Source organism: Vigna unguiculata, chromosome 6 (assembly GCF_004118075.2).
Source record: "Vigna unguiculata cultivar IT97K-499-35 chromosome 6, ASM411807v1, whole genome shotgun sequence".
Taxonomy (NCBI): domain Eukaryota; kingdom Viridiplantae; phylum Streptophyta; class Magnoliopsida; order Fabales; family Fabaceae; genus Vigna; species Vigna unguiculata.
Window position 1 is genome coordinate 11,158,421 of NC_040284.1, and position 13,149 is coordinate 11,171,569.

General features: G+C 31.1%; 1 protein-coding gene and 1 non-coding gene across 2 annotated transcripts; both read right to left on the bottom strand.

The window, feature by feature from the left end:
* Positions 1–525: 525 nt before the first annotated feature.
* LOC114187047 (elongation factor 1-beta 2-like) lies at positions 526–2,558 on the bottom strand. Its single transcript, XM_028075163.1, has 6 exons — positions 2,352–2,558; positions 2,081–2,197; positions 1,867–1,939; positions 1,268–1,385; positions 955–1,068; positions 526–858 (listed from the first exon to the last, which is right to left on the bottom strand). Exons 1-6 carry the CDS (start codon positions 2,435–2,437, stop codon positions 695–697), a joined length of 672 nt encoding a protein of 223 aa, XP_027930964.1. The 5' UTR covers positions 2,438–2,558; the 3' UTR covers positions 526–694.
* Positions 2,559–10,254: 7,696 nt separating this feature from the next.
* On the bottom strand, positions 10,255–10,361 carry LOC114189307. The gene has a single exon (XR_003605611.1). It is a non-coding gene; the product is annotated as a small nucleolar RNA R71 (small nucleolar RNA).
* Between the last annotated feature and the right edge of the window lie 2,788 nt (positions 10,362–13,149).

Here is a 13,149-nt window from a genome sequence, read left to right on the forward strand (position 1 = left end):
TATTTAGATATTAAATTACTCTATTATAATTAATAATTAAAACTTAATTAATAAATATTAATGATTTAAATTATTATATATTTGAATATTTCAAGTGTTCGTAAGGCAGGTAAGACAACTCGAAAACTCTAATTCAACCCACCAAATTTCGACTGAAGGATACCATCCCAAGTAATTAGACTATAATGCTTGATACAAATCTTTATTACACAAACTTACATTTATGTAGCTAGCAAATAATTAAATAAATAATCCTCACTCTTGAACTAGTTCAACCTAATCCTTTCAAATTTCAAGTAGATTAACTATTCTTTATCGTAATAGTTAGGACACTTAAGACATTCATTCTATTCTTCATTAAAATTAAATGAAAACTCCAAATTCTTAAGAGGATGATGATGTCACTTATTTACCCAGAAGTTATACTACCACCACCAATGTCTACAATTGAACTGAAAGAATCCCATTACTCAGTGATCTTAATCCCACATACATAACCTAATAGTTTTATAAGAAAGAATAACATTGATGAAACACTAGAACATAGATATTCAGAACATATATTCATTTAACTTCTCAGAATTCTAGTAACAAAAAACCACCACTGAAACATAAACTAGACATGAATGATTAAGGAAGTGGTCGAGACTTATCAAAGAAAAACAGGCTAATCAGCCACATTGAACAAGAAAACTTAAATTTTGTTGAATGCAACAATGTCACAGCTTTGGACATACTCGTTTATGGGCTCCACTGTCAATTGCTCCTCAATGAGGGAGTCCACAGATACAAGGTCGTCAACAATGGTTAACATGATCTGCAACTTCTTGATCCCATAACCAACAGGAACCAGTTTCGCTGTATCCACAACATCAACAAAACATTTTGTTCAAATCATAACCTATAGGTAACCACATCGATATTCAAGAGAAAAGCTATGAAAGTTTGACATACATGCTCCCCACAATAGACCCGGCATCTCAACACTGCGAACAGCCTCTTCCAGCTTCTTCATGTCTGTCTCATCATCCCAAGGCTTAACATCAAGAAGAACAGAAGATTTTCCACCTAAAAGCACCAATTGTTGATAGTTTTAATCACTTTTGGTAAGGAAGAAAGAAAGAAAGAAACAAGGAGCATATAAAATAACGCAAATTCACCATATAAGTGAATACTGCTACTAGTTTTAATCACTTTTGGTTATGTGCATTCAGGGATGCACATACACTCGGTAAAAAACTAAGTCAAGATTTCAAAGACATCTCACTCTCTTTCTTCTTGGCAGACTTCTTAGCAGCCTCTCTTTCCTCCGCCGCCTTTTTGTCTTCCTCGGTCTCGTCGCCAAAGAGATCAAGGTCATCATCATCTTCGGCAGCAGAAGCTTCCTGCAAATTCAAAATAAAATCTCAATAGTGCACTTGATGTTTCATCCATTTTCAGCTATTTTCAGCTTTCATACTTGAAGTATATTTTCTAACATGACCCCCAGAAAGAAGTCCAGATTAGGATGAGAAACATTGAATTTTCAGTCTCAGTCCTGAAGACAACATCAGAAACATGTGCCTCAACAAAACTCACTGTGGTCGCCTCGACAAAATTGAATTTAACTTCTTTTGTTCTAATTCAAACTTTAAGGGAACTGTGTCTAGGAAACAACTGAAACACCACAACATTATCCATAACGTAATCTTATCACTGACTTATGTTGTGAAGGGTGAATTGTAGTGAATGTACTACCCTCAAGTTGAACTTTTTGTACTAAAAGTAAAAGGTGCATCAAATACCTAAAATTATGTACATATGCAAAATTAAAATACAACCACAAATATTAAGTAACTTGAAACAGCACATAAAGCATATACACACCGGTTTTGCAGGAACCGCCTCGGGAGTAGAAGCTTGGCCACTGAATCTCACCCCTTGAGCATTGCCAGGGAAACTTCACACCCAAAAAAAAAGCAAAAATTATTATAAAAAGAAAAAAAATGCGTATTAACAAACACAAATAAAACCCCAATTTGGCATCACAGAAGGATCAAAACAGTGACACCCAATTGCAATCATGAGCAAAAGAACAAACCTTGCAGCAAGGTTAGATGAGACAACCTCGTACCACTTGCCAACACTGGGGAAAGCATCGCCCGGCTTCTCCAAAACGGCAGCGTACACTTTGATGTCGTCCTTTGTAAACTGATCCCTGAAAACCCAGAAAGACCCAGCAGGAAAATGAGCAAGAAACGTGATAATAGTTGCTAAAGATGAAAAATTTTCGTTAAGAAATGAATGAGCAGAGCCAAAAGGAATGAAAAAACAAAAAAGTAAATAAAATTGAGAGGGTAATAGTAGGTTACCCAGAAACGTAGGTCTTTCCAGAAAGAAAGTCGTTGAGGGACTTGAGGCCTGAGTCTGTGTGGAGATTTGAGAAGGTAACGGCCATTTTTAGGAGTGAAGCAGGAAATTGGAGGCTGCTTGAGCTTGGAAAAGTTAGAAATGGAAGAAGAGAAGTTAAATAATTGATATTTATATTATGGACAAAACCCTAGTTGACATGCAAGTGATTGAAGGTATATTCCCTCTCAAATCTGTGTCGTAAATAAATTTAACAAGTATTCGTAAATAAATTTAATTTTGAATTTACTTTTAGTATATATGTTAATCTTAAATAATTCTTTTTTCATTTTCGTAAAATCATAAATAATTACTTTTATCATATTATATAACACTTTCATACTGAATAAAAAAACTTAAGTGACTATTTTAAGGAATATTTAAAGTTTGGTAGAAGGAAGGGAAAATAGATGAGAGGGGAGGAGTACGGCAATCCATGAGAGAATAATCCGGAAATTTTTACCTAGGTAGAACTAAAGTCTAATATTGTTTTTCTCTTTTATTTATGCAAATTATTTTAAAAAGAACAAAATTTAAAAGTTAAAATATATAATAGAATGTGTTAAATTTAATTTAAATTTTAGCTTAGTGAATAATAAAATAAATATTAGAATAAGGTGGTTTAATTTAAATAAATATTAATTTAGATTGTGTAAATAAATATATAATATAAAGTTTTAGTATTAAAATTATAATTATTTTAATAATTATGTACATGTTGATAATTAATAATGAAAATATTAAAAAGAGTTCTTGAAGATTGAAAACGTAAATTAGTTTAAATAATTAGTAAGAATTTATTTCATGTATAAATTTAGTGACAAATGAAACATAATTATTAATAATAAATATACAATAAAATTAAATTATAAATTTGTGAAAATAAAAAATCTGAAAATTATTTGTAATAGTTATTTAAATTACGTAAAAATTGTAATATTTTAGTTAAGAGTCATCGAAATTTTATTTATAATAAAGGTCACGTTCTAAATAATAATTAATTTTAGTGATTAAATTTTTTTAATTATTATAATGATTAATTTAGATACTAATTTATAAAATTAAAAATTATTGATTATTAAAATAATTATTATTATGAATAAAAAATTATAATTGGACATTAAACTAGTTTCTAAAATTAGATACCTTGGCTACTAAAGAAATTAGTTTTTAAATTGGTCATTAAAAATTAACTACCTTGATTTTTGTTACAAAAAAAATTAGTTTTTAAATTAGTTTCTAATTAATTAGTTATCAATTTAGTGACCAATTATTATTTTTGACTTATAACTAGAGATGGCAAATAAACCCGTCCCCGTGGGTATTGCCCGAACCCGTCCCCGTTTTGACGGGGAATCCCCGCATTGACTGGGTATGGGTATGGGTATGGGGAATCCCCGACTTTTTCAGTTGGGTATGGGGATGTGTATGGGGATGTACATATACCCGCCATAATACCCGTCCCCGCCATATCTCCATTCTCGTTTAAATTATTAAAATATTCACAATTAATCAAGTAACCCCTATATATATATATATATATATATATATATATATATTTTTTTTTTTCTATTTTTTATTTCTTTTAATTATTTCATTTGTCATGAAACTCATTCTCATCTCCAATATATTTTTTATCTTATCATAACCTTTATGTAATTATGTTAAAATGATGTATGTTAATTAAAAAAAAATTATGCCTCACATTTGAATATTTATATTATTTTTTAATATTTTTATTTATTATAAATTTTTCTTTCACATGAGAATGTTTATACTCTCAATTTAAGATAATATAAAAAAAATTCTTTACTTATTATTATTATTAATTTTTGTTTAATTTGAAGAACTCTTTTGTTTCATTAAAATAATTTTCGTTATTTTTCAACCATTAATTATATGTTAATATTTGAAAAGTTTTCTTAATTCTCTAAGATATTTTTCGTCTTATCATACCTTAGTTATACATTTGATTTCCTTTGTGTGATTTTTTTCGATAGTCTCTCAAATTATTTCTAAAACACACATTTGTTAGTTTTTTAATATTTTTATTTATTTTTTTATTTTCATCATGTAGAATAATATTTCGATATATTCTATCTAATTATTTTTTATTTTATAACTCATTATTAATCATAATGTAATTTTTTCACTTTAAATTCTGTTTGAAGTGGTTAAAATTATATATATATATATATATATATATATATATATATATATATATATATATATATATAATGATATTTAGGAATAGTATATGATAATTCACTACAAGAAAAACATGAAATGGTGACTGATTTAGTCAGTAACCCATATCAGTCACTATTTTTCGTCATTGGTGGTAGTAGTTGATTTATTGTCTGAATCAATGACTAAATTAGTGACCGATTCAATGATCGAATCTGTACTTGATTTAGTGACCAATTTAATTACTAATTTATATGTAATTTAATGACAAATTTTTTGGTCACTAATGATATTTCTATTTAATTTTAACCACTTCAAACATAATTTAATAATTAGTTCTGTAAGGTATTTTTCATTTTATCATACCTTAATTATACATTTGATTTCCTTTGTGCGATTTCTTTCGATAGTCTCTCAAATTATTTCTAAAACACACATTTGTTAGTCTTTTAATATTTTTATTTATTGTTTATTTTCATCATGTAGAATAATATTTCGATATATTCTATCTAATTATTTGTTATTTTATAACTCACTATTAATCATACTGTAATTTTTTCCACTTTAATTGTATAAATAACTTTTATTTACTACAATATAAAAATTTAATGTAATTGCTATGAATATTTTTTTGTCACTATCCAACATATATTGAAGTTCAAAAGATACAAAATCTATGTCAAAATTTTATTATTATGTTTATTATTTGTTCTTTGTGTCATTTTGATCAAGTGATGTATTATAACTTTTATTAGTGTATAAAAAAGAGATTCATTATAATTTAAAAAATTGAAGTAAACAAACATTTAAAATATATTTTAATTTGAATATTTGTTTTCCTTTTATTATTATGTTTATTATTTATTCTTTGTGTCATTTTGATCAAGTGATATATTATAACTTTTATTAGTGTATAAAAAAGATATTCATTAGAATTTAAAAAATTGAAGTAAACAAACATTTAAAATATATTTTAATTTAAATATTTGTTTTCCTTTTATATTTTTTTGAAATATTTTTTAATTTTATCAACTAAGTTCATCAATGTTGTAGTTTGCAAATTTAACAAATGTTTTGGTTCACATGAAATTTTATTTGGTATTCTAATATAAAATGTAAACAATTATAATTTATTTTAAGGTATTTGGCATCGAAGAAAATCCTCCTAATATTGAATATTTCATAATATTATGTTTTCTTTACCGTAATTTTTTTTCTTTTATAAAAATTAATATTGAAGTAGTTAGAACACGGGTACGGGTATGGGTACGAGATTATACCCGTTACCCGGTGGGGATGGGGATGGGAAAAAAGTTTGATACCCGTTGGGTTTGGGTATGGGGATGGGGATGAATTTTTTATGCGGGGATGGGTATGGGATAGCGAAACCCGTCCCCGTCCCGCCCCGTTGCCATCCCTACTTATAACAGTAACTATTTTAGTAACAAATAATTCTTAGTTTTGTAAATTGATATCTAAATTGGTCATTATAATAACTAATTATTTTTTAATTCTAAAATTAATTTTTAGTTGAGAATTTTCTTGTAGTGAAAATAATCATTTCATATTGTTCTCTTATATGAATCTTTGATTTGAATAAAAAGTTCAATATTATTCCATAAATCATAATACTTGTTAAAATAAAAAAGCTGATTTTTCTTTTTTGGAACAATTGAACGTCAACATTAGTTTTTGATTTGTACATTAGTGGACAACTTTTCTGTTAACAACTTGAGTTAGATGTTTATTGTTTCTGGTGTTTCAAGCAATCAACCAAGATGTTTCAAATTCCTCTGTCACAATAGGAATGATCAGAAATGAAATTTAATTCTTCTAACAAAATTACAATCTCACCATTAATTTTTTGTGCACGTCTTCTTTATGACGGTGATTAATTTTTTCTTAATCAAATGTATACATGATTAAACCCTCATTTTTAAGTTTTATCATTACAATTCAGTATTTTTTTTAGAACTTAGCAATTTCTTAACATGTTGTAATATTTTAAATCTGCCAAATTAATTTTTTTAATTACAAATCCATTTTTCTTTTTGGCTTTAGTAACTTGTTAACCAGCCTGTCATCATCTGCATTTGCTGCTCTTCATTCTTACATCAAATCAAATTTGTAGTCTTTACTACTCACACATTTAGGTACTTCTTCCTATATCATTATCTTCCTTTAGTTTTATTTGTTATATATATTATGTACTACTTTGATTGTCCTTCTTTTTATTCATTACTTTCTTCTAATTAATAGGTTTTTAAATTTATATTAATTTTTGATTTTTGATTTATTATTTTTGGTTTAAATAGACAACATACCTAAATGGAAAATATTCCTTCTAACAAATCAACATCAGAACAACAAAGATAAATATGGAGAATAAATACTTGAAATAAAAGACGTAGAATGACCCCCCAACAAAGACTTATTGAACAATCTAAAAATAATTCCGCAAACACAACCAACATTGTCCCAATGCCAAACAGAGCTCCCCGATTGAGAATGACATTTATTCGACAAATGGCTCGGTCAATAACTAATGTAGGTAACATCACATTTTTTCTCATCACTATTGTATGTCATTGGTCGAGAATGTCCTTCCGAGTATCCTCACATTCTTTTTAGTTATTTCCTGTAAACTATATATTTGATTTAAATAAAATTTAACTTATTTTTTAAATATTAGGTTATGGTTTTGTCCTACAAAGGTTTGTAGGATGTAATGATAATGAAGCAGGACCAAGTAATACACACATTACTGACACTCAACATGGTTAGTAAATTTTATTCATCAATATTTAATCCATGTTATTTACTTACCATTTTATGAAATATTTACATATTTTTATTTATTATGCTCCATGCTTTCACATAATAGGTTCTACTCATGCACCGCAAAGGTTTGAAGAATATAATGCATATGAAGCACCGTTAAGTACTTCACCTGTCAGTAACATAAATTGTGGTCAGTACACTATATCCTTTGTATTATGTACAACCATAAAAAAACATATATAAACAATAATGTACTCTAGCAATCTTAACAATACTTCATAAATAGTAACATTTACTTACGCTTAAACAAACAAAATTATATCTAACTCTATACAAAAAAGTAGGATACAACTTCTTTGTTTAGGTTTAAACCCACCTCATCGCTACTATATGTCATTAGCCGAGAAAGTCCTTCCAAGTATGCTTACATTCCTTTTAGTTCTTTCCTGTAAAGTATATATTTGATTTAAATACAATTTATCTTATTTTTTAAATATTAGGTTATGGTTTTGCCCCACAAAAGTTTCCAGGACGTAATGATAATGAAGCAAGACCAAGTAATACGCACATTACTGACATTGAACATGGTTAGTCAACTTTATTCATCAATAGTTAATCCATCTTATTTACTTTCCATTTCACAAAATATTTTCATTTTTTTATTTATTATTCTAGAATGTCTTATTATGATTTTGATATAATTTATTACGGTGTTGAATAATAAAACACCTTTAAGTTGTCGTTAATTTCTGCAGTTAGTTCCTTTTTGTCTTTTTTTCTCTGTGTATCAAGATATGATTATACTCTTTTACAATCTATCATGATTTTTAATTTTCTCGTTATTTATTACAATGATATTGGTTATTTATTATGCACTTTTTTTCATTGATTTAACACTACACAAGTTATGATTTTCATGCATGATAAGTGCCAAAAATGAGTAATTTTCATATGAAATGAGGGCACTTATGTTCTTAATTTGTGTTTATATCATGATTGATTTTGCCTAAATCTAGAAAAGAATGAGCTTCCAAGTTTTTGTTGAAAAGAAGTCACTTGATCCCTGTTTTGTGTAATTTTCAGGTAAATTATAGTAAAAGGAGGAAAGAACACAAGAAGAGTGAAAGGAGAAATGAAGAAACAGAAAAGAAACTCTGTAGGGTCGCTCAAACCCAAGCAATCTCGCCTAAGCGAGAGCTTGGGCCGCCATTCTCGCCTAAGCGAAGAAGGATCACGCCTAAGCGAGAGCTTGTGCAGTGGAGATCATCTTTTGCCGCCACTCTCGCCCAAGCGAGATTTGATGTTGCCAATCTCGCTTAAGCGAGATTTCGTGAAGGGGCCTCTGTAATTTTGTGATTCTCGCTCAAGCTAGGATTGGGTCGCCTAAGCGAGACCCTTTCTTCATGCTGAAGTACTCTATCTCGCCCAAGCGAGATTCAGTAGCCCAAGCGAGAATTTGTGCTGTATATATATTGTGGAGGTTCAGAACTGCAAATTAGCTAGAGATTTTTGGAGAGAAACTACGGAACTACAGAAGCTGCAACCACGAGCAGAGCACATAACATATTTTCTCTTCTTCTTCTTTAGTTCATAGGTTTTAATGGCTGCCATGAGTGGCTAAATCTTCCTTCTTGGATTGAATGTAATCTACTCAAACTTGGATGTAATATGGTGATATTTATATATAGCATTTCTGTTTTTACTCAATATTGGTATTATTGTTCCGTTCTTAATGCTTGATTCTATCTAATCAATAGATATTTTGATTTTGATTTTTAGATTTGACTAGAAAGTATTTCTGAAAATCTGATTTGAACAATGATACTTGATATACTGTGATGTTAGGAATAGATCTCAATATATCAATTGCTTTTAGCACTCGACCGTATTGCTGGATAGTTTGCTGAATATGTGAAGAATCAATATTCAGGGAACTAATCTTATGAATTTTATACGCGAGGGATTGGTATAAATGATTTTTGAGTGTGCATCAATATTGGTATTTTCAGATGTTATATATTATATTCATCTATATTACAAACAAGGGAGATAGATGAAATTCAATCCCAGTTTCTTTTACTGTATTTTTCTAAACTTTTCCGCTTTTATTGTATTCAGCTTATGCAATAGTTAATGTCAAATCAAATTAAAATCTTTGTACATATGCTGATTGAGATAATTATTAATTTTCACTGAATCTATTCCTCATGGGTTCGACACTCCTACTTTAAATCATTATACTACAGTTGACTTTTGGTATGCTTACCAAGAGACCAACAAGTGTATATTTTTCTTTATTAGATAGCTTATTAAATTTCTCCTTTGTACTAATCCTTGCTTGAGCTGTTTTGATTTATGCTCTTAAGAGGTCAGGTTCCTGAAGATCGATTAGCATTTGACCCGGAGATAAAAAAGACAGCTAGAAGGAATAGAGGCAGAAACAAAAAGAAGCAAGGAAAGACAAGGGAAGAATCTTCCAGTACTTCCATCACACCTCAATCAGAAAACATGGAGAATCAAAGACCAGCTCCAACCAGAAAGACACTTGGAGACCATGCTATGCAGCAAGGGCCAAGATATTTTTCTAGCATAGCAATACCACCCACTACCAAAACTTTGGAGATGAAGCTAGCCTTCCTCAGCTTAATCAGTTCTCATCAATTCACTGGAATGGATAATGAAGATCCATATACTCATCTCTCTACATTCTATGAATTGATAGGAACCATGGGCTTTCAAGAAGGAGATCTTGAGCATGTATACATGCGTTTGTTTCCTTTTTCTTTGGCAGGTAAAGTAAAGGAATGGCTTAAGTCACATCCAAACCAGAGTTTGAACAGTTGGAAGGATGTTGAAGAGAAATTCTTGAACAGATTCTTTCCACCATCTTGCTACATCATAGCCAAAGCTGATATTTCGACGTTTAGGCAAGGACCAGATGAGCCATTATATGAAGCTTGGGAGCAATTCAATTCTTTATTGAGGAAATGCCCAAATCACGGATTTGAAGATATTGCTCAGCTGAACATATTCTGTAACGATCTGAGGCCTGATACCAAGATGATATTAGATGCAGCAGCAAGTGGAACAATGATGAGTGTAGATGCAGAGCAAGCAACAAGAATCATTGAGGCATTAGCATCCACAGATCATCAAGCTTAGCATAATAGGCAAACTGTTCGGAGGAAAGGAGTGCTTGATCTTAGTACTACAGATGTGATCGTAGCTCAGAATAAAATTCTGACTCAACAGATTGAAGCACTGACAAAGCAAATGTCTAAATTACCCGAGTAGTTGCAAGTTGTGCAATCTTCTCCCAGTCAACAACCCATGAGATGTGACTTATGTGGAGGCGATCATCCAAAGGGTCATTATTCTTATCAGAGTAGCTCACAAGGAGAAGTTCAATATGTAAGTAACCAAGGAAGACCGAGAAATTTCTCCAACAATAACAACTTTTCACAAGGGTGGAGAAATAATCAAAATCAAAATTTTGGATGGAAGCAAGATGTTGGTCCTTCAAACAGACAACCTCCTTACCAACAGCAACAACAACAGTATCCTTTTGTGCATGACAGAACAACTAAACTAGAGGATACTCTAGAAAATTTTATGCAAGCTTCTTTGACCAATCAGAAAAATACAGAAGCTTCAATCAGAAATCTTGAAATACAGGTTGGACAGTTGGCTAAGCAATTATCAGATCAGTAAGCAAGTCAATTTTTAGCCAACACTCAGACTAATTCGACGGAGCACTGGAATTCAATTACTACCAGAAGTGGTAAAATTGTGGGAAGAGGGATTGGAGACAACCTGGTTGTAGAGGAAGAGGTGTTGGAGGAACCAGAGAAAGAGAAAAAAAATGAGTGTGAGGGAGAGGAAGAACAAAATGAAATAGAGTTTGTAAATAGAAGAGAAGAAAAAGAAGAAAAAATAAAAAATAAGGAGAAAAAGAGGGAGAAGGTTGAGAAATAGGTACCATAGTTGAAAAACCTTCCATACCCTTAAAACCCTTTCAAAAAAGACAAGGAGAGGCAGTTTGCAAGGTTCATGGATATTTTCAAGCGATTGTAGATTAATATTCCTTTTTTGGATGCTATGGAGCAGATGCCAACTTATGCAAAATTCATGAAAGAGCTCCTAACAAAGAAAATAAAATTTTTTGAAGAAACAATGGAGCTTGAAGCGGGGTGTAGTGCCATCATTCAAAAGTCTTTACCTCAGAAGTCAAAGGACCTTGGGAGCTTCACTATTCCAGTCACAAATGGAACATTGCTAGTAGATAAAGCATTGCTCGACTTGGGTGCAAGTATAAATTTGATGCCTCTGTCTATGCTACGTAGAATAGGAGATCTGGAAGTAAAGCCTACAAGGATGACATTACAATTAGCTGACAAATCTTTGAAGTATCCATATGGAGTGGTAGAGGATGTCTTGGTCAAAGTTGACAAATTCATATTCCTAGTCGATTTTGTTGTGATGGATATTGAGGAAGACATTGAAGTCCCTTTGATACTGGGAAGACCTTTCATGAAAACAGCCAAGGTCATTATTGATGGTGATGATGGCAAATTGAAGGTCAGAATGCAGGATGATGAAGTCAACTTTAATGTATTTGGGGCAATGCAACACACTAAAGACAAACAACAATGTTTCAAAGTGGATGTGATAGATGAAACTTTTTTATCAGTTAGTAAGCAAGTAACAAAAGCAAACCCTTTAAAAAAAGCTTTAGCTGATGTTCATGATGATAAGGCAGCAAAAGAAAAGAGAAAATTACAACTGCAAGAATTGGAGGAAATGAGACTCAGCGCTTATGAGTCCTCTAAGCTCTACAAGGGAAAGATGAAAGCTTATCATGACAAGAAAATTCTCAAAAGAGAATTTTATCTTGGCCAATCAGTGCTATTGTTCAATTCCAGGTTGAGATTTTTCCCTGGAAAGCTAAAATCAAAGTGGTCAGGACCATTTCTTGTTAAAAATGTGAAATCCTATGGAGCCGTTGAGCTAGAGGATCCTAAATCACAAAGAAGCTGGGTTGTAAATGGGCAACGATTGAAGCCCTATCTTGGTGGTGAGATTGATAGGCTCGCCACAATCATTCAACTAGATGAGCCTTAATGAAACAGGCGTCAGGCTCGTGACGTTAAACAAGCGCTTCCTTGAAGGCAACCTAGTGTTTTAATTATGTTCTTGCACTTCAATTTCATCTTGTGTGATTAAATGTGTTTGTGTATGTAATTATGTGTTTGTGTTTATAGTTCTATGTTGTGTGTAAAAAGGTGAGTTTTTAGCATCCAATCATCTCAATAAGGCAAATCATGCACTTTTGGTGTTTTCAAACAAAACTGGTATTTTAAGCATAGGAATGAGTTTTAGTGCCAGAATTGAGATCATCAAATGCTAAAAATTGCCTTGTTTTGGCCAAATTGTGAAATTTGAGTTTGATAGCTTGATCTTTAGTTTGATGTTGTGAAACCTTTTGAAATGGTAGAGAATTGATTGAAGTATGGTTTGGTGTGTGTTTATGAGTTAATTGGACTGAAAGGATCATGAAATGGCTGAGTGAAAGTGAACAAAATTTTGAAAAGTGCAAATTCTGAGAATTCTCATAACTGCACGAAAAACTCGCCCAAGCTAAGCATGTCTCGCCTCAGCGAGATATGCAAAACCTAAGCCAACCAATTTTGCTGATATACTCGCTTAAGTGAGTAGTGGCTCGCCTAGGGGAGAATGCCCTGTACCAAGGGTGTTTTGGGCGACACAGTCTCGCCTGCGTGAGACTTTTTAATA